Source organism: Zeugodacus cucurbitae, chromosome 2 (assembly GCF_028554725.1).
Source record: "Zeugodacus cucurbitae isolate PBARC_wt_2022May chromosome 2, idZeuCucr1.2, whole genome shotgun sequence".
Classification (NCBI taxonomy): domain Eukaryota; kingdom Metazoa; phylum Arthropoda; class Insecta; order Diptera; family Tephritidae; genus Zeugodacus; species Zeugodacus cucurbitae.
The window spans coordinates 82,663,859-82,686,086 of NC_071667.1; the positions used below are offsets into that span (position 1 = coordinate 82,663,859).

A 22,228-nucleotide genomic window follows, 5' to 3' on the forward strand; every position below is an offset into this window, starting at 1 on the left:
GTGTGGACATACGACACTTATTTATTTGCCAACGCATACATATATACATGCATATATGTATTTTGCATGATTGACAAAATTTTGAGTATCAACCAAGAAACAGTCATAAAACATTGCTTTTGCAGGTGCGGCATTTCTTTTTGCCTCTGAGTGCGTACGGTTTTTTGTCATTTGTGGCAACAAAAAAATTTTTGCAGTTTTTTTTATTCGCAACTCAAAAGATCATTTCGATCTTATTTCAACTGGTGTGTGTGTGTGTGTTTTCATTAGAACGTCCCCATGTTTCTGTCTGTGTTATGATGGCCACGTTGCGAGCCGCTCGTTGTTGTGTTGGTGACTGCGGTTGTGTGGCTGGCTGGTTGTCAAAGCCTGTTTAGCATTTTTGTTGCGAATACTCTATTTTTATTTAAAACAAAAGCGAGAGGCATTTAAGGTGGTGAGCACTTTGTGTCTGTGCAGCTTCTAACTAAACAGTGGGTCAAGTTGGTTGAATCGGTGAGGGATGGGTGGTGACTGAGTTAGGAGACGAAAATTAAGTAAAATCAAAAATTTAATATAAATTTCAAAATCATTTTTTTTTTTTATTTTTTTTAGTGTAAATTTCATTTTTTTTACGTTATTGCTCTAGAGTATCTCCCTGTTACCTTGGTGGTAATAAACATATTTGTATGCTTTTCAACATCTATAAACACACCTACCGTATGGATACATCGAGTATTGCTTTATTAAGGTCAGGTTATGAATGTGTGCTTTTCATTTGCTTTTCCTACAGGGTTGCTACGGCCACTGACGTTTAAACAAATACAAACAAAAGCTTTGTTGTTTTTTTTATTATTTGTTTGTAGTTAGTTAGTTAGTAGAGAGTATCTGGAGAGCGTTTATGATTTGTTGTGAGTGATTTAGTTCACTAAGAGAAATTTTAGTGACTACATACTCGTACTTTATTTATACTTTCCAACTGATTATGCTTTCGTTTGATTTTCGATTCGATCGCATCGGTAAAGTGAGTACAAGTGTACATTTATAAGCAAAGCAAAGCAACTAAAATCCAAAAGGTGCTCTATTATTTGTTATTTATTAGTCATTATTTATCATTTATTCGAACATATATACATACAAAAAAGCATCACGCGTACAAACAATTTATTTGCAGAGCGTATTTGGCGTTGCGGTGTTTTGAGCACATTTCTATTTATTGACGCTTCAAAATTGGTGACACAAATGTTCCATTTCATTGATAGCATTTAATGAGAAAAATATATATCATTGATAACGTTCCCAAAATATATAAGCAAAACCTCTGTGGAACTTTACTTTGTTTAGATTATAGAATATGTATTTTGGAATAGAAATAAATAGATATTTTTTTCGGTGGATTTTACAAACTTAAAAGAATGCAAATCATGGTTAAGAAATGGTTTTTTTTTTTTCATAAAGAATTGAAAAAACATATTACATATTTTTTTCAGCGTAAGCATTTTCAAAAATTTCGAATTCTTGGAAATATTCAGATAATTTGGATTTATCTATATTATCTATGTGTGTGTGTGAATATGTTTAAGAATCTTTATAATTCATAGTAATTTTAATTCATATCACAAATAATGATTTATAATATACGAGGTGGGGATTGACATTGCTACCAGAAGAGTACGTATACGCCAAGGCCCAACGATCGACAGCTTATTCCTTATCGACTGCAGAGGCTGCCTACCCTCTATGATTGATAAGATTGTGGAGAAGACTAAATCAAACCTGCGTTGGGATTATAATTGTTGCTGCTGGTGTAAATGTTGAAGAATTCACAACAACCTTACAGTCGGTAAGGTAATTCGATTTTCTTAATTTAGTTCAGAAGAAAATGATCTTAAATAGTATTTTTCCAATATTTTTCTCCAAAAGTGGTGTTGTAAGACAAAACATGAGACATGCCCTGAAAAAGATAACAGAAGAGATATCTGAAATAGATCGGACAGTATGAATAGAAAGGAGAATACTGAGATCCATATACATAATTAGATAAGAATTTGTTCTTCTGTTTGTTTCAGGAAACCAGAACTGTACAATGAGAAGATGTATTATCCTCTTCTAAAGTAAATAATTTTTGACAGAGTGACCAAATGTGTTGAACGATCACGTGGGGGAATGCTTTCTTTTGAGTTTTAGCTTAGAGTTCATATGGAAAAGAGAAGAAATTATAAATAATAAGTAAACATTTTCCATACAATTTTGAAAATTACAACAATAATTAGCCCACGGATTTTTTTTAATTACTAAAAAATGGGCATGGCAAGTTGACAATTCCTCTGCAAAACTAAAGCAAACAAAACAATGAGTTCAACTGACCACTTGTTGATTGTGTTACTCATAATCGCTTCTTAGCGCTGCAGCGCATATAATCCGTCTAAAGTACACTATCAGTTCGATATTGTGTTTTATTTATTAGCAATGGGCGTTGTTATTGCTTGTGTTTATAAATACCGGCATACATACATACATACATATAAACAGAAATATATGACTCGATAAGAAAGCGAAAATAAATATTTTAATTTGTGCAATATATTTTATGTGAAGTGAGGTGATATTTCAAATTAATGACACACAGTCGAAATTTATAAATCTCTACTACAATTGGTATCGCAACATAACAAGAGAAAATCGAAGGAAACACATGTTGGAGCAGTTTCTAAAAATAAAAAAAAAAAACAAATATTTTAATTTCTTTCATTAAGCTGCATTTCGCTTGAAGTCCATACTGCCGCTTATCAATTGGTTTGAATCATGATTTATACAAATCTATTTTGATTTGTACAAATCTATTTTGATTTGTAAAAATTATTGTTTCTGTTTATGATAATAACAGAATTCTGATTTTGACGTTAATCTTTTCAACGTTTACTTCAACATTGCTCACTTTGATGTTGTGTATTGAGCGCTAATAATTTTACAACTAGAAATATGTACGTGGGAGTTGAAATCTCCTCCTATCCTCATTTTTCAGCAATCTAGAGTAGGTCAAATTTACATCGCTGCTTTTAAGACTTTGATCGACATCAACAGCACTCAACAACAGCAATGGTAAACTCATATGAAAAAAAAAACAAATCTCTAAAATCGAACACAAAGAACCACAGTGTTTTTTTTGAACATCTGAGTTTAGTGAGCACATATTCCACAAAAGAATATGTAAGTTGTTTGGGGCTAAAAAATGTCGTTTACTAATAACTTTATAAATACAGTAATTCCCGCTTAAGTGCCACTTCTTAACATGCAAGACTTTTGAAACACTTAAGCGGGAAAGACACTTAAATAAATCCCGCTTAAGTGCCTCAAGGTACTTACCAAGCTTTTAAAAGCAGAAAATTGCAAACAATTTTGTATTTGTGGCTTAAATATTACTGGCATTAAAGCGGGAAAGTCACTTAAGCGGGGAATTTTATAAGTAAATTTATGGTCACTTAAGCGGGAAAGGCACTTAAACGGGGAGAACTTAAGCGGGGATCACTGTATTGGTATTAGAAATGGGAAAAATGAGCGTGGAGTCGCCCTCTTTAGAGTAAAATCTCAAGAGTTGCTCGACTAATTTCAACCATATTTGGTATATAATATTTTCTTAACATCATGAATCATGTCATGTACGTAGTACGGATATAAAATAGGCGAAGTCGATTAACAACCATGCCTACTTCCCATGTAACAGAATTACATCTGATTCTCTCACTTTACGTTATACCATTTCATATCCTTTAAAAATTGTCGAAACTGAACTATAACTTTCCCAGGGGCCACATGTCAAACGTGAAGAACTCAGTGATAATAAATAATTTTTTTTTACCAAAAATATTGGTAAATCTCTCAGAAATTCAGATGAAATCTTCATAACTTCCACTAGCTCCCATATATCTAACAGTAGGGGTTTACCTTTATAAGGATAATATTTGTGGTATTTTCACAAAATTATGTGAGCGTATAGTCTTGGATATAATATATGTAGCACGATGGTGAAACTTAATAAAATCGGTTTAGGAATATATGTATTCCGAATATGTGGGTCGAATTGTGTGTTATATTAATATAATTACAAAAATAAATTGCGAGAATATAAATTGTTCGGTTACACCCGAAACTAAGCCTCCCTTATTTGTTTTTAAAAATCCTCTCCTCATTATTTGTATAACCGACTCTCCGTTATTATTGAAGGTTCGTGGGCAAGATACAAATGTCACCGAAAGTTAAAAGTTTCGTTGTGATTTCGGTGCCTGTCGCAGCAACGTCTAACTGGCTACACGTGCATACATATTGATGTTTGATGCTACACATTGGCATTGCAGATGCTGCGACCGGAGTTTCGAATCAAAAATACGCTAATTTAATTATCACACACAAGTAATTTGTTGGACATACAAATGCATATGTTTGTATGTATTTTCGTATGTATATGAAAGGTAGACGCACAAATTTACGAAATTGTCACAGCAAATACACATATGTATATGTCTGTTTGTTTGCTTGCATGCACATGATATTATGCATATTGGATTTAAACATATACATATGTATACTAATGTATGTATGTAAGTATTTGAGTCGAGCACTTTTAGTGGGTGTTATCTTCACAATAATTTGAGTTTTTAGTATGTAAAAAAAATTTAAGATATTTATTAGTATATAATTTGAAAACAACTTGCGTTTCTGTAAAATTTATAGATTATGCAGCTGCTCAGTCAGCTGACATGTTCCTTTCTATTTAAGTAGAAATTTCCGATTGAACTTGTTTTAAATTAGTTAGTATTATTTGGAATGGATCGATAAGTGAACAATTTCATCTATTTCTTAGAGAAAAGTGGCAGATATTTTTAATGTGTAATGCAACCCTGTATTACTTTTTCCGCCGGAGAGCGTTAACTCTTTCCTCCACAGTATTTCATTCTAAAATTTGTGAGAAATAGAAAAGTGTTATGATTTTATTCATATTTACACAATCACATAAATACAAATGTTAAGCTGAACATCTGAGCAACTGAAATTCACTAAACATGTTTGGTTGTGCCTTTGGCGAGTGTAATTGTTGTGTCGCTCAACTGTATACAATATTGTGTACATACATATGTACGTAGGTATAAGTAATAACGCATATTTGTCACAGCGATAATGAAGATAATGAATTGGACAAAGCCCTGACTCAAAATATTGATTAGCACCTATTCTCGTTTATAGTCGGTTTTCATAACTTCTTCATCTCATCAGCTGCTTCAAAAACATACAAATTCGCAGACCTACTTATATATGTACATATGTATAGGCATGAAATTGAGGTGAAATCATTTTAATAAACAATAATGAATACTGTGACACTTTAAAATGTGTAATCGTCAACGGTAGTACTTAATAATACTTTAGTTAAATGGCAAATATATGCATATTCAATTCATTTGGCAATCACGAGTAGCAAAAATTCCATAAGCAGTGTTAATTTTGTAATTAATACCTCTGCTTCTAGAAAATTTAACAAATTTGATTCAAAAAATTTTAAAACAATTGTGATGGATTGCTCTACTAAGTTGAAATTAATGAGGGTTTATACTGATTGCTGAGCTTACGGCTTGTTAATAGACGAAATGTGGTTCTTGGAATCGTTGACATTAATTACCTATTTATTTATTTACCATAACGTGTTCCATCTATATAATACTTATACTTAGAGTAATGTTGGAAAACACAATATAAATATAATTTTATTTGTTTTATTGTTTAATAAAGGATATAAGAACGAATAATATTATTTTGGCTAGACAACTTTCTTTTATTATTGTATTTGTTTTAAAAGAAATTTTACATTGAAGCCAATTTATTTAAAATCATATATACAGATATATGTATATCTTACATATAAAAAAAATTGTGCTTTAGAAACATATGCAGCATTAAATATTAAAATACACATATATGTATTTAAAATTTATTGATTATTTTTAACCACGATAGGATTTATATTTTTAAATATATGAGAGGTTTCAATTTCAAATAAAATTTAAATAAATTCTTAAATAAACCAAAACGTTTTGCGAAATTTTAAAATGTTGGCAACTATGTCATTTTCACTACAGATGGCGTGCTTAGTTTGTGCTGAATGCAGCTGCAGAGAACGTTAAATATAGAGAAGGTTCATGGTGTGCCGATTGTCAAAGTGGTCCTCTTTTCGCAGGGGTACTCGCCAAGATGAGCGTGTTTCACCACAGAAAATTATTAGCGTGTTTCACCACAGGTTTAACATCAGCGCACTCGAAAATAGCAGAATTGAGCGGTTTCAGTGTTAAATGAGAAAAATTGTGTTAATTTGAATGTTAATAACTGTACGCTTACAGATTCGCTTATATACAGTGCGCAAACGACTCGCTATATAATTTCATTTACATTTAATATCAAAATACATACGTATATATGCAAAACTTTATGATTTATTCCATAAAATGCTTTGAAGTATATAATGAAATAATTATTTTATATACATATGTTAAAATATAATATAATTATATACTGCATACATATGAATATTTATTTTCTTTGGTTATTAAAAGTTTCGATAATATACCAAAAGAATAAAAGTTGGCGCATAATTTGTAATTATGTGTGCATGTAAACAAAATCGAAAGAACCATACGCATAATGTTTGTAAATTTGTTTACATGCATATGTGCGTAAATATGAGCCTCATGGTTTGTTGTAAAATCTTCGTTGCCACAGACAACGAATGGCCGCAAATTGTGATTTTTTGTTCTCAAGTCAAAGCAGTGTCGCACGTTCGAAGGGAAGGGGTCCAGGTCCCCAACTCATGTTATCGTTTGAATTTTTATGTCTTGATTCTTACAGAAATCAGTCGTAGTACATTGAAATATGGCATAATACATTGGTAGAATATTTAAATACATTTAATTATTTGTATTTGCTAATTGTAGGTCAATACTATACAATACATAATTAGCGCATTTATAATTAGGGAGGGATCACTTGAAACGCCTCTGTAAAGCTCGATGTGTCGAAGGTTTGATGGCCGCCTGCGCGACGTCAAAACGACGCAACATTGCGTTGTTGGTAGAAAATCGGCTTGTCGTAAATATGTATGAATATGTATGAGCATGCAAACATATCGACATAAATTTTTGCGAGCCTCAAATCAGAATTTTTGCTGAAAAATATTTTAAAAGGCTATGTTGCCATTTTTGTACCTAGGTTTTTGCGATGTTGTAAATTTTCCTTCTGGAGGGAACATTAGAAAAATCTTCAATTTATGATTTTTGTCATCGTCGCGAAAAGCCGTTTGTAGACATGGCATGCGCAGGAAGGTGTGTATGGCGTTGCTTTTATGAATGAAGCAACTTTGCCAAGTGAATGTGCGCTTGCGTTCATGAATGAAAATGGTTTTGTTGTATGTACTACAAAATTTGGCTTCGTTGATTGGCTGCCATATTGACTTGTGATGCTGCTTATGCGTTTGAGGCGCTTGTTGTTTTTGTAGAAAATACTTTTGATTTTTTGTGATGGTGACAAACTTACGTGTACGCATATGCGAATGTAAGTTTGTGTATGCATTACTTGTTCGTCAATGACATACAAACATATTTATGTATATGCATATGTAACAATGTGTGCATATGACCTTCACTGATAAGTGATAACGAGACAATACGAATTTTGGAAGATGTCCATACATATGCATCTACATATGTATGTATGTACGTAAGCGCTTTTGTATATATCTAGGTATACACATGTATGTATATACAAGTCTCATATAATGAAATATGTAGTTAATTTTAGTATTGTAAGAAATGCATTTAATATAAAAATAAAAACATTTTTTATGAAAGTAGGTATATTATTTTAAAACAATACATTCATATGTAGGTCCGTTTAAACATGCCGACAAATATGCCTCTGAAATCGCATAATTTATTTGAATTGAATAAATTTTACATGCAGTCATAAATAAATATCATATTAGCACATATGATTGCATATAAATGTATCAATATATTGGCAAACGGGCTAACATTCCGATATAATAGAAATGTAAATCTCTGAGCATATTTTTCATTTAATGCTCAGCAATGTTAACGTGACGCTGTTAAAATTTCTCCTTCCGAGCTGGCTGAGGTGAAACACGCTCATCGTGTTTTGTTAGATTTTGACAATTCACACGCTGGTCCGCAATTGGACCTTCTCTATATTATACGTTCTCTGCTAACATTCCGATATAATAGAAATGTAAATCTCTGAGCATATTTTTCATTTAATGCTCAGCAATGTTAACGTGACGCTGTTAAAATTTCTCCTTCCGAGCTGGCTGAGGTGAAACACGCTCATCGTGTTTTGTTAGATTTTGACAATTCACACGCTGGTCCGCAATTGGACCTTCTCTATATTATACGTTCTCTGCATTCTGTTTTATGCCTTTTCTTTTGCTTAATATCAAAACTTTATCATACTGAAAAAGTAACTCAGTTTAAATTGTGGCAAAAATTCATACACAAAATTTAGTCATTTATATTTACGGACAACGTTAATCATGTCGTATCAACTATACAGAAACACTACACTTGGAAATACTTTACAAGAGAGTCTCGATGAACTAATACAGGTAGGTAATTTTAAAAAGAAATTGTTCATAAATACTCATAGTTTGGCTTTGTAAAAACTGTATTTATTATAAACCGTTTATTTCAGTATGGACACATTACACCGACATTGGCATTCAAGGTACTCCTGCAATTTGACAAATCCATCAACTTGGCTCTAAATCAACGGGTAAAAGCTAGAGTTACCTTCAAGGCGAACAAACTGAATACGTATCGATTCTGCGATAATGTGTGGACGCTCATGTTAAATGAAGTGGAGTTCCGCGAAGTGCACGAATTCGCTAAAGTAGATAAAGTGAAAATTGTTGCCTGCGATGGAAAGAGTGGAGAATTCAATGCATAATGTTTTAATATCAACAGTATGACAAACGATCGGTTCTCGGCAAAACTATTACTATACAAATGAACATTTATGCTGACTAGGTTATAGTGAACGGAACGGCGGAAAACGGTGTATTTGAACAAAATGGTTCAAAGATACAAATATTTAAGTAAATTAGTAATGTAATTTATAAAAAAAAAAAACAAAATATGAGAATACAACGAGAATTATCTTATGACAATTATCTAAAAATATTTTGTATACTATTTAATACTAATAACTAATCAATTAAACCGATAAATGCAAATGATAAAACATTTAAGTTTCTTATTGTAGTGCTCCTCCAATATGCAAATAGCGTGTACGAATGTGTAACCAAACAATTCTTACAAATACAAAAAGTGTGACGACACTTATTTACACTTGTTCGTTAAGGTCAGATGTTCGTTTACACATTTAGCACAAATATATATAGACCACTGAGGGTCTATTGAGTTTTAAGCATTGTATACCTAAACAACCTATACCATGGTTTAAGGTTATTGTTGTAATAGAAAACATTCAATGAAACGGCGCTGGAGTCTGTAATATTACGATCAGATATACTTTCGATATTGTACGGAAACGAAGTACACCATTCAACATTCTAAAGTTTGGCTCAATCGCAAAATTCTAACCCACCACTCCGCTGCGTATTAAATATACAATTGAATAATTTTGATACGGTTTCAATGATTTCGAGGTAAAATTTGTCGATCGTATCGAACTATTTTTCGATCGAAACGAATTCAATGCTCAGGCCCATTACCTTCTACTACAACGAACTATTATCAAAAAGTATACTTTCTGCGAGGAATTGCCTTTACTCACACACATTCAACGAAATTCAGCAGTAAATGCAATCCTTTTTTTTCTTAAACTCTGCTAAACTCATTATTTATGTACAGTACTTATAAATAAATTAAAAAATTAAATAAATTATTAATTAAACATTTTAATTGCTTTAATGAATGTAATTTCAGTAAATCAGTTTAAACCAAGATTGCTAGAACACCATTAATTTGTTACAACGATTTTCTTTTATTTTATCTGGTTGCATTAAAACGATGACAATTCAATATCTTAACTAAAAAAGAAGTCCTATTTAATTAGTGAATTTCATAGTTGTGTCTAGTTTAAATAACTGATAACCTTTCGATTCTAAATTTTATAGCTTAGTCGTGTCTCATTTCGTGATTTTTTGTTATCAATTTTATTACTAAGTCAAATGTATGTATGTTTGAAAATTTACATAGTGGATTGTTATTTGTTTACTACAGTTATATATAAATATAACTTCTGAAACAACAATTATGCATAATATTATATAAATAATAAATTCAAACCTAAAATTATAAATATAAAAGGAGCATATATTACTTTCTAAAAAAATGTGTACTCACTTCATAATTATTTCTAAAATTAAAGGATTTAATATGAATATTTTTGTTGAACAAATTACCTTTTTCATAATGAAACATGAGAACTTACGGACTTCACATATTTTTATGTTTCTTCCTATATTTTAAAATTTTTATTCATTGTATCGGAGATTTGAGGTTGCTGTGTTGTTGATCTCGTTTAGTTATTGTTTACATTCCAAATTATTGTCCTCAATATCAAACCAGATAACCTTGTACTTCATCATGATTTCGTGACTCATTGTTTTTCTACATCGAATGATTTTATTTATACAAATCATCCAAATGACTGCAAATTATGTTGTTATATTCATTTTAAATATTATTATACCGAATTTTATATAATATTATTATATTATATTATATTGTTGCTGTGGTTAATTCTTTCAAAGAAATTTACCCTAAAAAAACTGGAAAAATTTTCCTTTCACTAAAACATAGATACATATATTTTATATAAAAGATATATGTATTCGACTACCGCGAAACTGTCTAATGATTACGCGATCGTTCATATTATTCCATGCGCTGAAGTGTTATCAGTAATAAGCATGCTCCAGATTCACTTTAGAAAGCCGCGCTTTTAGATTTGCAAACCGACTGAAACCGGTTCGCCATTCCGGTAAGACCTTACGACTTCAATATATATAAAACAAAGAATAGACGATCAATAGACTTCCAGTTCAAACCAGACAATATTTAATTATGTGTATGTATGTATGTATGTACATAAATATATATGATTGTATACAAATTATTTAGACTCTTCATTAAATATACATGTTTTTATGTATTTAAAACGAACAACACGTTTTTTCTTCTATGTTTTGTAATGACAATGTGTGTTTTTGCTTTCTTTCAACAGATAACATTGCCCAGTCAAAACAATACAAATGCTAAACATCACTTAGCGACAACAATCTAATATTACGACTGCCATCTAATTAAATCCCCCATTTTTCCAGTTCCATTTATAAACAAATATTGATGAAATACACAGCCTCAGCGATATCAGATTATTGCACTCAATGTGTTACCATGTGAGTGTTGTACGCAGTTGTTGTATGTTCAATCTCGTTTTTCAGAAGTTCACATGTTCGAATCCCATTTTTAATATAATGAAGTATTAATAAATTTTTTTATGAATAACTCACTATATTAGAAAGTCAATTCTAGAACTTTTGATGCAATATGAAAATTAGCATTAGGCCAAAGACAGTTTAGTCTTCATAATTATAGTGTAATACTACAACACTTTTACTCTAGGCCCCGATACAGTATTAAAGTTTATAGTAGGCCCCTATACACGAATTTTTAATTTTCAAAAGCAATTTAGCTATTGAATAATACACTCTTGTTTTGATTTTATTTAACCTTCGTCCATTTATTTTATTCATGTATGTATGTATATAAATTTAATTTTAATAACCACTATGATAATTATATATAACTATTTGTACAATCAATATTTATTTACATTTATATAACTTCAATTTATCAGTCCTAATGTTATTATTGTTATTATACAGTTTTATAACCAGCATAATTCATAACTCCTTAACAAAAAATATTTTGTATTTATTAAATTTTACTACAAGGTACATTTCGGCATGCTTGTATTTCTATAATTTCACTAAAATGTTCGAAATTCATGTATAAATCATAATTAATTTTAAAGATGCTACTACTTAAAAACTAAAAGTAAATTATAAATTCAGAAAATACAATCTTGTAAAATAACGCAATAATATGTATGTAATTTGTTTCCCTTCAAAGTTTATCACATCAGTTGGGCAAAATCCATAATGTAATACTGTGCTCGCTGATGGACTTCAGTACGTAGAACATTGCCACCGAAACCAATAACATTGTTAGCAGGAGGAGATGCCTCCAAATCAGTTGCACCATCTCCAATCATTGTAATGTTAGCGTTGGGATGACAGCGTTTAATAATCGAAACAGCTTCTGCTTTGCCACCACTTTTTGAAGTGGGTTGTGTAGTATCGAAGCTTGCATAATCACCATTAAAATAAAAAAGTAATTTATTTGCAATGATATGACTGCGCGGTATTCCCAATTCATCGGCAATGGGATCGATCAGACAATGAAAACCTCCAGAAATTAGATAAATTTCCTTCTTTTCTGACTTTAATTTTTCAATAAAAGCTCTAACGTTTTTAGTTAATGTACAAGGACGTTGTTGAAGAAACTCAATGATCTGTTTTTGGCTTGGTCGAATAATATTTAATCTAATATTCAAGGCATCTTGAAAGGTCATTGCTCCTCCCATGGCTTCTTTTGTGACACGCGCTACTTCCGATCCCTTACCACAGAAATCTGCCAGTTCATCAATGCCTTCTTCACAGATTAAAGTTGAGTCAACATCGAAACATATTACATCAGACTTGTTCACTATTTCAGAGGCTTCCTCCGGATTTTTACTTGATTTCAAAGCTTCACGGTTCGGAGCTGACACCAAAGTTCTACTTATCAGCGATGTTTTTCCAGTTGAATTTAATTGAGTGTCATCAGTGTATGTAAAGTCTGAATTTGATGTAGCAGCAGTGGACTGGAGGGCTGCTGAAAATGTATCATTCAAGAGATTCCCGCTTCTTGCCACACGCACTGAACCCATAGTCATACGATTCATTGTTTACGCAAATTACGCCAGTTACGTCAATCAGAAATAAAAAAAACAGTAACTTAAAGCTGCTGGTGCTGCACTTATCTTGTTTACGTAGCTTGTTGACGATGCACTTGTTTTCTTCAATGCGTTTTAATGCATCAAGTGATGATATTGTGTGTTAGTTCACGATTTGTTTTTTACTTCAAGAATTTTAATCACGCCACAATTGGTTAATTCTCCTTTTGTATCTCAAAGCTATTTTGCTCAACAAATAACTTTTAAGTTGCTGGTTTCCTGCATACAATATATAATTTAACTAATGAACCACACAAATAGCAATTTGAAGAGATATGTTGATTGCAGGAAAACACGCGATCAAGTAAAAATATTAGCTCTTTGTTCAGTTCTTAAATGAAAGCAATGTGCAAATTTCTCAAATTTAAATATTCCACAATGTGTTCCAATGGAAAATTCCAATACTTATCGTCACTAATTGCAACAGCTGAGAGACAGTGATGCGTTTTTCTATATTTGTACCTCAATTTCAATATTTATTCTAAAATAATTAAAATATATTGAATGAATGAATTTTTTTTAAGAAAGCTTGATAGAATTTAAGGTTTCTTTGCTTTTATTTTTATTGCCAATTTACTGTAAAAGCTTATATATATCATTAAATTATTATTTACTTTTATTTATTTTTGTTCAGGGGAACGACATCAATATATAAAAAAGTAACAGGTGTAATGTATATCATGTTATCAATTAGTTAAAACCAGACAAATTCCCTTCTGTCGAGCTCTTTTTCAGAAATTAAGGCAACACTGGCGAACAGATGGTGTGATTTGCTATCAGCTTTGATGTGTTTTTATCCATAACATTATTAAATCACCCTGTGCGACGAACACATTTTATTCTCTTCCACCTCTGTTATTAAACCACTGTTAGCCTTAAAATTGTTACAAAATAACTTTATTATAAAATAAAATGATTTCTTTTGTTTCTTCAATGAGAACGGTGTTGGTTCGACAACAAAATGTTGAGGCATTAAGGAGACTTCATATAACACCATTATGTGAAGCTGCACGTAAAGGCACCAGAGAGAAGGCACGAAAAAAGAAAGTAAAGGTGGAAGTGAAGAAAGTGGGGTTCATACCACATAACCAAAGGGATAAGAAGTAATAATATGCACATTAAAGTGGAACAATGCAATAAATATTAAATTATTTCTGTCTTTTAGAATAAACCTGCAACGTGAAAATCTACACTTTGACGATTCGTGGAAGCAATTGCCGCAAGACAATGTTTATGTTCTGAAGTACTATCGTTGGCCGGTATACACGGTTGCTGAAGCCATACAGTGTCACCGTGAAACGCATCATCCTTCTATGTACAATGTTCCAAATGCTCCACTCAATGTAGACATTGAATTAGATATGCGAGCGGAGAAGAAAAACCGTTTCGTCGACAACTTTCAGCGCATGGCTATGATACCACATAAATTTGAGCACGGCGAGGAGCGTAAAATCCTCGTGTTTACCAAAGGAAATGTATGTTAAAATCAAAAATTTTCTAATAGAAATTACATCATATTCTTTTTTAACATTAAAGGATGAAATCAGTGAAGCGCGGGAAGCAGGTGCGACACTTGTCGGTGGTATTGAGTTGATAAAGGACATAACTAACGGAGAGCTATTGCTGACCGATTATCAATTTGTAATTGCACATCCAAATATATTGCCCGAGTTGGTGGCCTTGCGAGGATTGATGAAACGTAAGTTTCCCAATCCACGAAGCGAGACGCTTGGTACAAATTTAGCAGAAATGATTGAACGCTTTTCAAATGGTATTAGCTATACAGCCACTAAGGATGAACATCAACAAGATTTTGGATTGATTACAACAAGTATCGGAACATTAGACATGGATACACAAAAATTAGAAGAAAATTTACGTTCCTTATTGCAGGATGTTGATTCAGTACGTCCCAAACGTGAAGGTGAACGATTTGTAAAACGTGTACTTCTCAAGAGCCCACCGAGTAGTGAGCGTCTTAAAATAGATGCTTATCAATATATACCAGAGCTGTATGTTAAAACAGCTAATAAAGCTTCGGCGAAATCGAACGAAGTCGAGGATCGAGAGGAGGAATCTAATGAAAAACAGCAAGCTGTTGCTGCACAATAATGGCAATACAATTATGATAATAGACAAGTAATATGTACTGTTTAGTATCAGAAATAAAGATAAATTAAATGTTAATAATTTAAAATTAAAGTTAGTTTGGATAAAACTTCCGTGTTGCAAGCATTTGGTCAGATATAAGTTGGTGTTTGATTCGGTCAAGTTTAAAGCATTCTTAAAAGTTTGGTATTGCTTTCTACTTATATAACCACAACCACGACAAATACTGTTTTTCAATATTCTCCCGTAAATTGCTTGATAAATTGTACAGAATTCTAAGTCTTAATTTTTGGTTTATTAAAGCGGCTTTCAGCATCGCTTAGGAAATGGTCAAAGAACATAATAACTTATTATAAAAATGACAAATATCTTCAATACAAACTTATGTTGTAGTAATGTTTACACTAAATAATTATAATATTTGTCTGAAAATCGTTTGCCTTAAGCCTTTTGTGTTGCACTATTGCGTTCATGTTGACGTTGCATTTCCAATTGTTTTACACGTGTGTAAGCGGCACTAGCTAGCAAAACAATAACATTTGACGCCCACCATAATGTTGACTTTGCATCATTGTACCATTGTGTTGCTATAACTGTTTGAGCACAGGCCTTTGCAGTTCCAGAAATGTTGTGCGTCAAAGGTGACGTTACCTGCACTCAAACCATATTGATAAATATATTACTAAAAGAATTCTATATAGCATTTTGTTATTACCTTAATTTGCAAAACTGTAACAAATCCAATTGCGAAACCACATAAGCCGCCCAGTACCATAGCACTAATGAACCAAGGAGCAAATATGTGCTCATAGTTAAATATTGCGTTAGTTTCACCATTAATAACGATTAATGGTAAGAAAAAAATACTGGAATAGACATTGTTGTAGTAGCTTAGTAGAAGAACTTCCTGATTAACATGAACTAATGCCTTCTTGGTCTGTATCGAATACCAAGCCAGTGTAAATGACCCCATTACTCCATAGATTGTGCCACGTAGAGAGAATTGTTCTGTTAAACTTTCCTGGTCAACTCCCAATAGGAAACCGAAAACTACAAATACGCAGCACATTGTTGCCTTAAAGCTAGTTTTCTGTCGCAACACTATATATGTTAGTACGACATTAAATACAGTTGTTAAAGATCGCCCAACATAATAAAAAGCTACTCCCACATATTTAAGACACAAATTATTCGTTGCGACCATTAAGGTAAATAAAATGGATAACGGCAAGATCTAGGATTACAAATATTTTCCAAGTAAAATACGCATTACTCGATTAACAAAAAATTTCTATACAACCTTGCGAAATATATCCACATCAAATGGATTACCTTCTGGGAAGGTAATGATATTTGGATAACGCCGGCCAAGAGCACTCAGAAGCGCACATAAACAAGCGGTGACAACACATTGGAACCAACAAACAAATAAGGGCGCGTCCAAATTTACAGTATCACTGCTTAGTAGTAATTTATTCATAAACACTGTACATATTGATACTGTCCTGTAAACAAATTAATAAACGTAAATTCACTATGTTTGATAATTATATTACATTTTCTTACCAATATAGTGCTACTACAAAAAATACTAAAAGGTATTTATTAACCAATCGGTTGTGCTCCGACATGCTTGTATACATGATGGTGATTTTTGCGTTGTGCTTACACTATATAAAATTTATTTATGATAAAAAACACATTGTTTTAAATGAAGGCTACTGCAATTGATAAAGTCGCGAACAGCTGTTCAATACACTTTGGTTTGAATTTTTGTTTATATTATTTTGCTTCAATTGACAACTATATATATATGTATCTATTACTTTGTTAGTGAGGTTCTATTGTGGTGAGAAATATAATCAGGCAATTTAGTCACTAAACACTATTTAATATTTTAATTTTAATTTAAAAAAGCCACTAAATCTATATATATATTTTTTTAAATGTATCTCAGGTTTATCTCTCTCACAGGTATGCCAATATTAATCGACTTTTATTACTGATATTCGACTTTTTATTATAGATTCGATTAGCAGAATGGGAGCTCTAACAAAAGTGCATAAATTGTTGTTTCTATTTAAACGTAAACAAAAATTTTGTACGTGAAGATATGTCTGAAATAGAGTCCGATGACCAAGATTGGTTCAATAAAGATGAAGAAGACATATTGCAGAGCTTGCAATGCAAGGTAAACAACGATTCTGCGAAAGCTACGGAAGCTAATATAGAATATATTCATGGCCCGTCAGAAACAGGTATGAGAATGCAGTGAAATCTATATACGTACATACATATATTATTACCGGCATTATAAAATGAAATTACAGATGAATACCTTCAGCAAAAACGTCTGGAAGCTGCTTCGGACCTTGTGAAAGGTGCTAATATAAAAAAGATGAATACAACAGAGATGCGCAAAGCAATTAATATGGAACCTTTGGACACTTTCCTCTTCATTAAAACAAACGAAACCGATTTCTTCGTTGATCAAATTTCGTCTAGTGACGGATTGGAACGGGTTATATTATACTTGCGTATTTGGTTTAAAGTGTGTGAACTGGAGCTTCCTGGATTTCAAAGCGAGCTTTTACAATACTTTGTGAACAATGAAATATTCTTAGAACAATTACGTGTTTTAAGTACTAAACTGTTGCGAAAAAAATTTAAAGCGTTATGGAAAAATATCGAAGAGGCAGACGAGATCCTAAACGCAATAAGAACACTAATTATTCGTTTGCATAAAACTCAACTAATAACAACCAAGGCTTCACAAGTAATTCAGCATATAAAGAAACTAATAGAAGATAGCGATAATGCGGACATGGTTCAACGACAAATGTGTCAGCAGCTGAAATTTGAGTTAGATAGAGTTTTAAATGAAAAGTGTAATCAGCAAAATGAAAACACTACGGTAATTTAATTACTACACAATTTACTATTCATATTATATAATAAGTAAATAAAAACTTTCAGATATATCCCACAATTAATGAATTCTTAGAAGGAAACAACGGCGAGGACTGCAATGACATCATCAATCCTTTAAAAATTTCCGAAAAATTGAAAGTGTCAGAGTATATAGCCAAACAAAAGCATATTCTTCGTGAAGATTTTATGATTCCGTTGCGTGACTATGTTAGCAAATTAAAAGAATGCGGTGCAGTGCCACATGGGCCAGAGATATTTGAAGACGTTTACATAGTTCTTAATACAGATTTTATCAATGCAAAACGCCATGAATTGCTTTTCGTTGATGTGTTAGGCAAACAGCGTCCAGTGAAGCATGATGACGTGAACTTGTTGCGTAAAATAAAAACAAAACTTTCAACATTTAAAACTGGCGCCTTATTATTACTAACAACAAATACGAGTTTTGAAAATCTTATCCTGGCAACAGTTACTTACACTGATGGAGAACTACTCAGTTTAGGATACGTAAGTAAAACTGAAATCTGTAATGGGTTAAGTAAGTTCAAACCTAATATATTTTCCAATATATTTTTCGTTAATACAGATAGGTATTGAAATTGTGCGGCAATATAATATTGGAACTGTTTACGATCGCCCTTTGTTGATGTTTGAAACACCAGCCTTCTTTGAACCCTATCACAACGTGTATAATTATTTGAACACCTATGGAGAGGATAAGCTGCCTATGAAGCAATATATTATGGATGGCGAGGTAATGTTGCTTTATTAACGGATACATGATTGGAAACCATTCCTATACATTATGTATTTTGCGTTTGCAGTGTAATGTGTCGCCCCCACGATACCTACAGGCGAATAAATCATATTCATATGATGGAGAAACATTTAAAGTGAACGAAACAAATCCAAACAAGCCGAAAAATCTTCCACTAAATGAATCACAGTGGAATGCATATTGTGAAGCGTTAACACACGAATTTTGTCTAATACAAGGTCCACCAGGCACTGGTAAAACCCATCTATCTGTACATTTGGTGCGTACGCTTATTGCGAATGCTAAAACACCCATTGTGCTAATAACTTACACAAACGATTCGTTAGACAAGTTTTTGTTGAAACTTTCTTCCTACACGAGCAACATTTTAAGATTCGGTAGCCAAACACGTCTGCCTGAAATTTCAAAATTTAATGTTCAATTCGATTCGACTCAAAAAGAAACGGTAAATCCACGTCTCAAACGCCTCTACTATGCTGTAAACGAGGAATTTAAAGCGAAATTCCAAATTGTACAACAAATGCAGACAAATTTCGATGGCAGCGAGGAGTCCTATCAGAATTTGTTGGCAGCGCAGCGCGCTGTGAGCGATGTAACTGAGAAATTAAAAACAATACGCATTATGTTTCAATTCTATGCAGCACGAAAAGCAGATATCATAGCAATGACTTCAACTTATGCTGCTAGAACCAATTTCCTCTTTCGTTTGCTGCAAAGCAAAATCGGTAATGGTGGTTGTTATTTACTGAATTTGTGAAATAGTTTGCTAACTAATAGTGTTTGTTATTCGTACTAAAATATTCGCAGTGATTTTCGAGGAAGCAGCGGAACTTTTGGAATCACACGTACTTGCTTGCCTAACGCCCTACACCGAACATGTCATCATGATTGGTGATCATATGCAGCTGAAGCCTTACACAACAAACTATCGGCATAGCCGCACTTGTCAATTAAATATTTCGTTATTCGAACGCCTATTTCTTAACAATTTGAAAGGATACACGCTTAACGTGCAGTATCGTATGCGCCCCTGTATTGCAGATCTAATTCATCCCACCATCTACACTGAGCTAATGAACGATGAAACGGTAAAAAGTTATCCAAAAGTTCGAAACATGCTTAAAGATTTATATTTTTGTACACACAATGAGACTGAATTCTTCTCAGAGGTATGTATATGTATACTAAAATATGAATTATACATTCTCATTGAGTTTGCTAATTCAAATGTATATAATTATAGTATAAATATAGTAATATTGAAATATCTTTACTTTCAGGATGAATGCTCCATATATAACATGTATGAGATAGAGACAATTTTAGAATTGGCAAAATTTTTAATAGAAAATGCTGCTTATACCGCAAATGATATTGTTATATTGAGTCCTTATGCCAAGCAAGTGGAACGCCTCAAATACAAGGTGAGCATAATTTTAACTTACAAAGCTTACAAAAATAAAGATGTAAACAAACTTGTATTACAGGCAAATAACTATTTCGGTAATATTAAGTTGAATATTTCGACTGTGGATAGCTATCAGGGTCTGGAGGCGAACATCGTACTTTTGTCATTAGTACGCAGCAATACCAAAGGACAGATTGGATTTCTCAAAGAGAAGAATCGTATTTGTGTAGCGTTGTCGCGTGCTAAACATGGCCTCTATATCATTGGAAATTTACCGTTATTAGCTAAGTGCAGCGAGACTTGGAGGGCCATCGAACAGAAATTAAAGGCACAAGAGGCTATTGGCAAAACATTTCCCATAATGTGTGAAGAACAGCAATAAAAACCGTTGAGTTAAACTGTTAAGTTAAAAACCGTTACTTGAATTGCATGTGGAACTTATGTATTTCTTTCACGTGTATTCAATAGCTATAAAATAAAAGGCAGCTATTTGATATTTTGACTTGAGACTTTATTTATTTTATTTTTATTTATGAAAGTTCTTTTTTTATTATTTAATTTTCTTGTTATCATTTATTTATGCTTCTTCTTCTATAACCACTTTTAAGCTACACTACAATGATAAAATTTTACTGAATTCATATTGGCTTTCCCTTTGTGTTCCGTTGCTTTGCTTTTATGTATGTATTAAGTAATTGATACGGTTAGATAATGTTCTCGCAATTATAATTTATATATGTTTATGCCTTGAATTTAAAGAAAAACTGCACTATATATGTACGTATGTATGTTTGTGGTAGCTAATAATGTCTAAAATATATATTTCAACAGTGTGTGCAATAAGGAGTCAAACATAATTAGTATTACAGCATGTTACAGATAAAGCATATTTGTGTTTTTTTCATTCAATTAACTTTCTATAGTTTTATAATGAATTTTTTTCATAATTAAAGCTTCTTGTCTGAGTGCGAATGCGAATTTTTTAAACGATTTAAGACAATTAATTTAAGCTGATTGACGATTAATAGACAAAAGCTTATTCCTTATTCCTTATTGCACAAACTGTATTTATTTATTTAATGTGGCTGTTTGGGGTATGCGCATATTTGCACCCATGCAATCTCACACACTTCACTTCGTGTAATTTTTGAGTTGCTGTATTTTCTACTTTTTCTTGACTAAATTTATCTACTCATTCGCCTGAAAACTTGGTAGATATTATTTTTTGAATATTTAAAAAAACTCAACTTTTCTTAAAAGTCTTTAAACAACGTTTTTCGAAATTAGCACCCAGTTCCTCGCTAGAAAACGCGTGCATTCCTTTGAGTATAGCAAATTTTGTGAATTTTAAAACTTAAGTATATTTATTGCATTACTATTTGAAAGAATTCTATAAAAATTGCATGATTGCTGTTAGAAGTTAGGCATCGTTTACTTTATGTATTGCTTTTGTACTGTATCTGTTAATGTTTACAACTGTTACACGTATTTTTAAATATTTTCTTAGAACTGTATCCAAACACCTTGTCGGTTAAAGATAATAACGTAATTGTCGTGCGGCGGCAGTAACTTGCTACAGTTACAAGATACCTTTCAATTCAAACGAAAAGACTTTTAATTTTTAGTTAAATCAATGTGTAAAAGTTGTGTTAAAAAATGTAATTTCAACACGAGCCTTACAATTGTATAAGGTAAACAAATTTCTTGACATACAAAGTAGTAAGTTTTTTTTTTTGAGTTTTTAAAAATCCTATTCTTTACTTCGATTAAATGTTCTACGAAGCACGACAGCAAAACAGTTAAATCTGCTAGGGAATATGTTCGAAATTCAGTTTTCAGAAACTTTAAAATCGGCGCTCCACTGTTTTACATATAAATAT

The 22,228-nt window shown here is 32.1% G+C and overlaps 5 protein-coding genes across 5 annotated transcripts; 3 read left to right on the forward strand and 2 right to left on the reverse strand.

Moving 5' to 3' along the window:
* The first annotated feature begins 8,454 nt into the window (after positions 1 to 8,454).
* On the forward strand, positions 8,455 to 9,276 carry LOC105219698 (transcription initiation factor IIA subunit 2). The gene is made up of 2 exons (XM_011195999.3): positions 8,455 to 8,641; positions 8,728 to 9,276. The coding sequence occupies exons 1-2, from the start codon at positions 8,570 to 8,572 to the stop codon at positions 8,980 to 8,982; spliced, it is 327 nt and encodes a 108-aa protein (XP_011194301.1). The 5' UTR covers positions 8,455 to 8,569; the 3' UTR covers positions 8,983 to 9,276.
* On the reverse strand, positions 8,935 to 13,501 carry LOC105219688 (phosphoserine phosphatase). Its single transcript, XM_011195990.3, has 2 exons — positions 10,822 to 13,501; positions 8,935 to 10,710 (listed from the first exon to the last, which is right to left on the reverse strand). Exon 1 carries the CDS (start codon positions 13,069 to 13,071, stop codon positions 12,202 to 12,204), a length of 870 nt encoding a protein of 289 aa, XP_011194292.1. The 5' UTR covers positions 13,072 to 13,501; the 3' UTR covers positions 8,935 to 10,710; positions 10,822 to 12,201.
* Positions 13,502 to 13,921: 420 nt separating this feature from the next.
* On the forward strand, positions 13,922 to 15,319 carry LOC105219679 (39S ribosomal protein L1, mitochondrial). The gene is made up of 3 exons (XM_011195980.3): positions 13,922 to 14,225; positions 14,288 to 14,597; positions 14,659 to 15,319. Exons 1-3 carry the CDS (start codon positions 14,035 to 14,037, stop codon positions 15,232 to 15,234), a joined length of 1,077 nt encoding a protein of 358 aa, XP_011194282.1. The 5' UTR covers positions 13,922 to 14,034; the 3' UTR covers positions 15,235 to 15,319.
* Positions 15,320 to 15,504: 185 nt separating this feature from the next.
* LOC105219675 (GDP-fucose transporter 1) lies at positions 15,505 to 17,134 on the reverse strand. Its single transcript, XM_011195969.3, has 4 exons — positions 16,798 to 17,134; positions 16,532 to 16,736; positions 15,947 to 16,465; positions 15,505 to 15,882 (listed from the first exon to the last, which is right to left on the reverse strand). The coding sequence occupies exons 1-4, from the start codon at positions 16,872 to 16,874 to the stop codon at positions 15,673 to 15,675; spliced, it is 1,011 nt and encodes a 336-aa protein (XP_011194271.1). The 5' UTR covers positions 16,875 to 17,134; the 3' UTR covers positions 15,505 to 15,672.
* Positions 17,135 to 17,255: 121 nt separating this feature from the next.
* On the forward strand, positions 17,256 to 21,289 carry LOC105219664 (NFX1-type zinc finger-containing protein 1). Its single transcript, XM_011195957.3, has 8 exons — positions 17,256 to 17,489; positions 17,562 to 18,145; positions 18,208 to 18,669; positions 18,749 to 18,916; positions 18,987 to 19,665; positions 19,748 to 20,109; positions 20,221 to 20,364; positions 20,428 to 21,289. The coding sequence occupies exons 1-8, from the start codon at positions 17,345 to 17,347 to the stop codon at positions 20,728 to 20,730; spliced, it is 2,847 nt and encodes a 948-aa protein (XP_011194259.1). The 5' UTR covers positions 17,256 to 17,344; the 3' UTR covers positions 20,731 to 21,289.
* The last annotated feature ends 939 nt before the right edge of the window (positions 21,290 to 22,228 follow it).

Coding starts and splice junctions, on each gene's coding strand:
- LOC105219698 (XM_011195999.3), top strand. CDS start 8,570: ATGTCGTATCAACTATACAGAAACACTACACTTGGAAATACTTTACAA. Junction 8,642..8,727: donor GTCTCGATGAACTAATACAG/GTAGGTAATTTT, acceptor CGTTTATTTCAG/TATGGACACATTACACCGAC.
- LOC105219675 (XM_011195969.3), bottom strand. CDS start 16,874: ATGTATACAAGCATGTCGGAGCACAACCGATTGGTTAATAAATACCTT. Junction 16,737..16,797: donor TTTGTAGTAGCACTATATTG/GTAAGAAAATGT, acceptor ATTTGTTTACAG/GACAGTATCAATATGTACAG. Junction 16,466..16,531: donor ATGTGGATATATTTCGCAAG/GTTGTATAGAAA, acceptor TTGTAATCCTAG/ATCTTGCCGTTATCCATTTT.
- LOC105219679 (XM_011195980.3), top strand. CDS start 14,035: ATGATTTCTTTTGTTTCTTCAATGAGAACGGTGTTGGTTCGACAACAA. Junction 14,226..14,287: donor CATAACCAAAGGGATAAGAA/GTAATAATATGC, acceptor TCTGTCTTTTAG/AATAAACCTGCAACGTGAAA. Junction 14,598..14,658: donor TCGTGTTTACCAAAGGAAAT/GTATGTTAAAAT, acceptor TTAACATTAAAG/GATGAAATCAGTGAAGCGCG.
- LOC105219688 (XM_011195990.3), bottom strand. CDS start 13,071: ATGAATCGTATGACTATGGGTTCAGTGCGTGTGGCAAGAAGCGGGAAT.
- LOC105219664 (XM_011195957.3), top strand. CDS start 17,345: ATGTCTGAAATAGAGTCCGATGACCAAGATTGGTTCAATAAAGATGAA. Junction 18,146..18,207: donor AGCAAAATGAAAACACTACG/GTAATTTAATTA, acceptor AAAAACTTTCAG/ATATATCCCACAATTAATGA. Junction 20,365..20,427: donor TGGAACGCCTCAAATACAAG/GTGAGCATAATT, acceptor CTTGTATTACAG/GCAAATAACTATTTCGGTAA.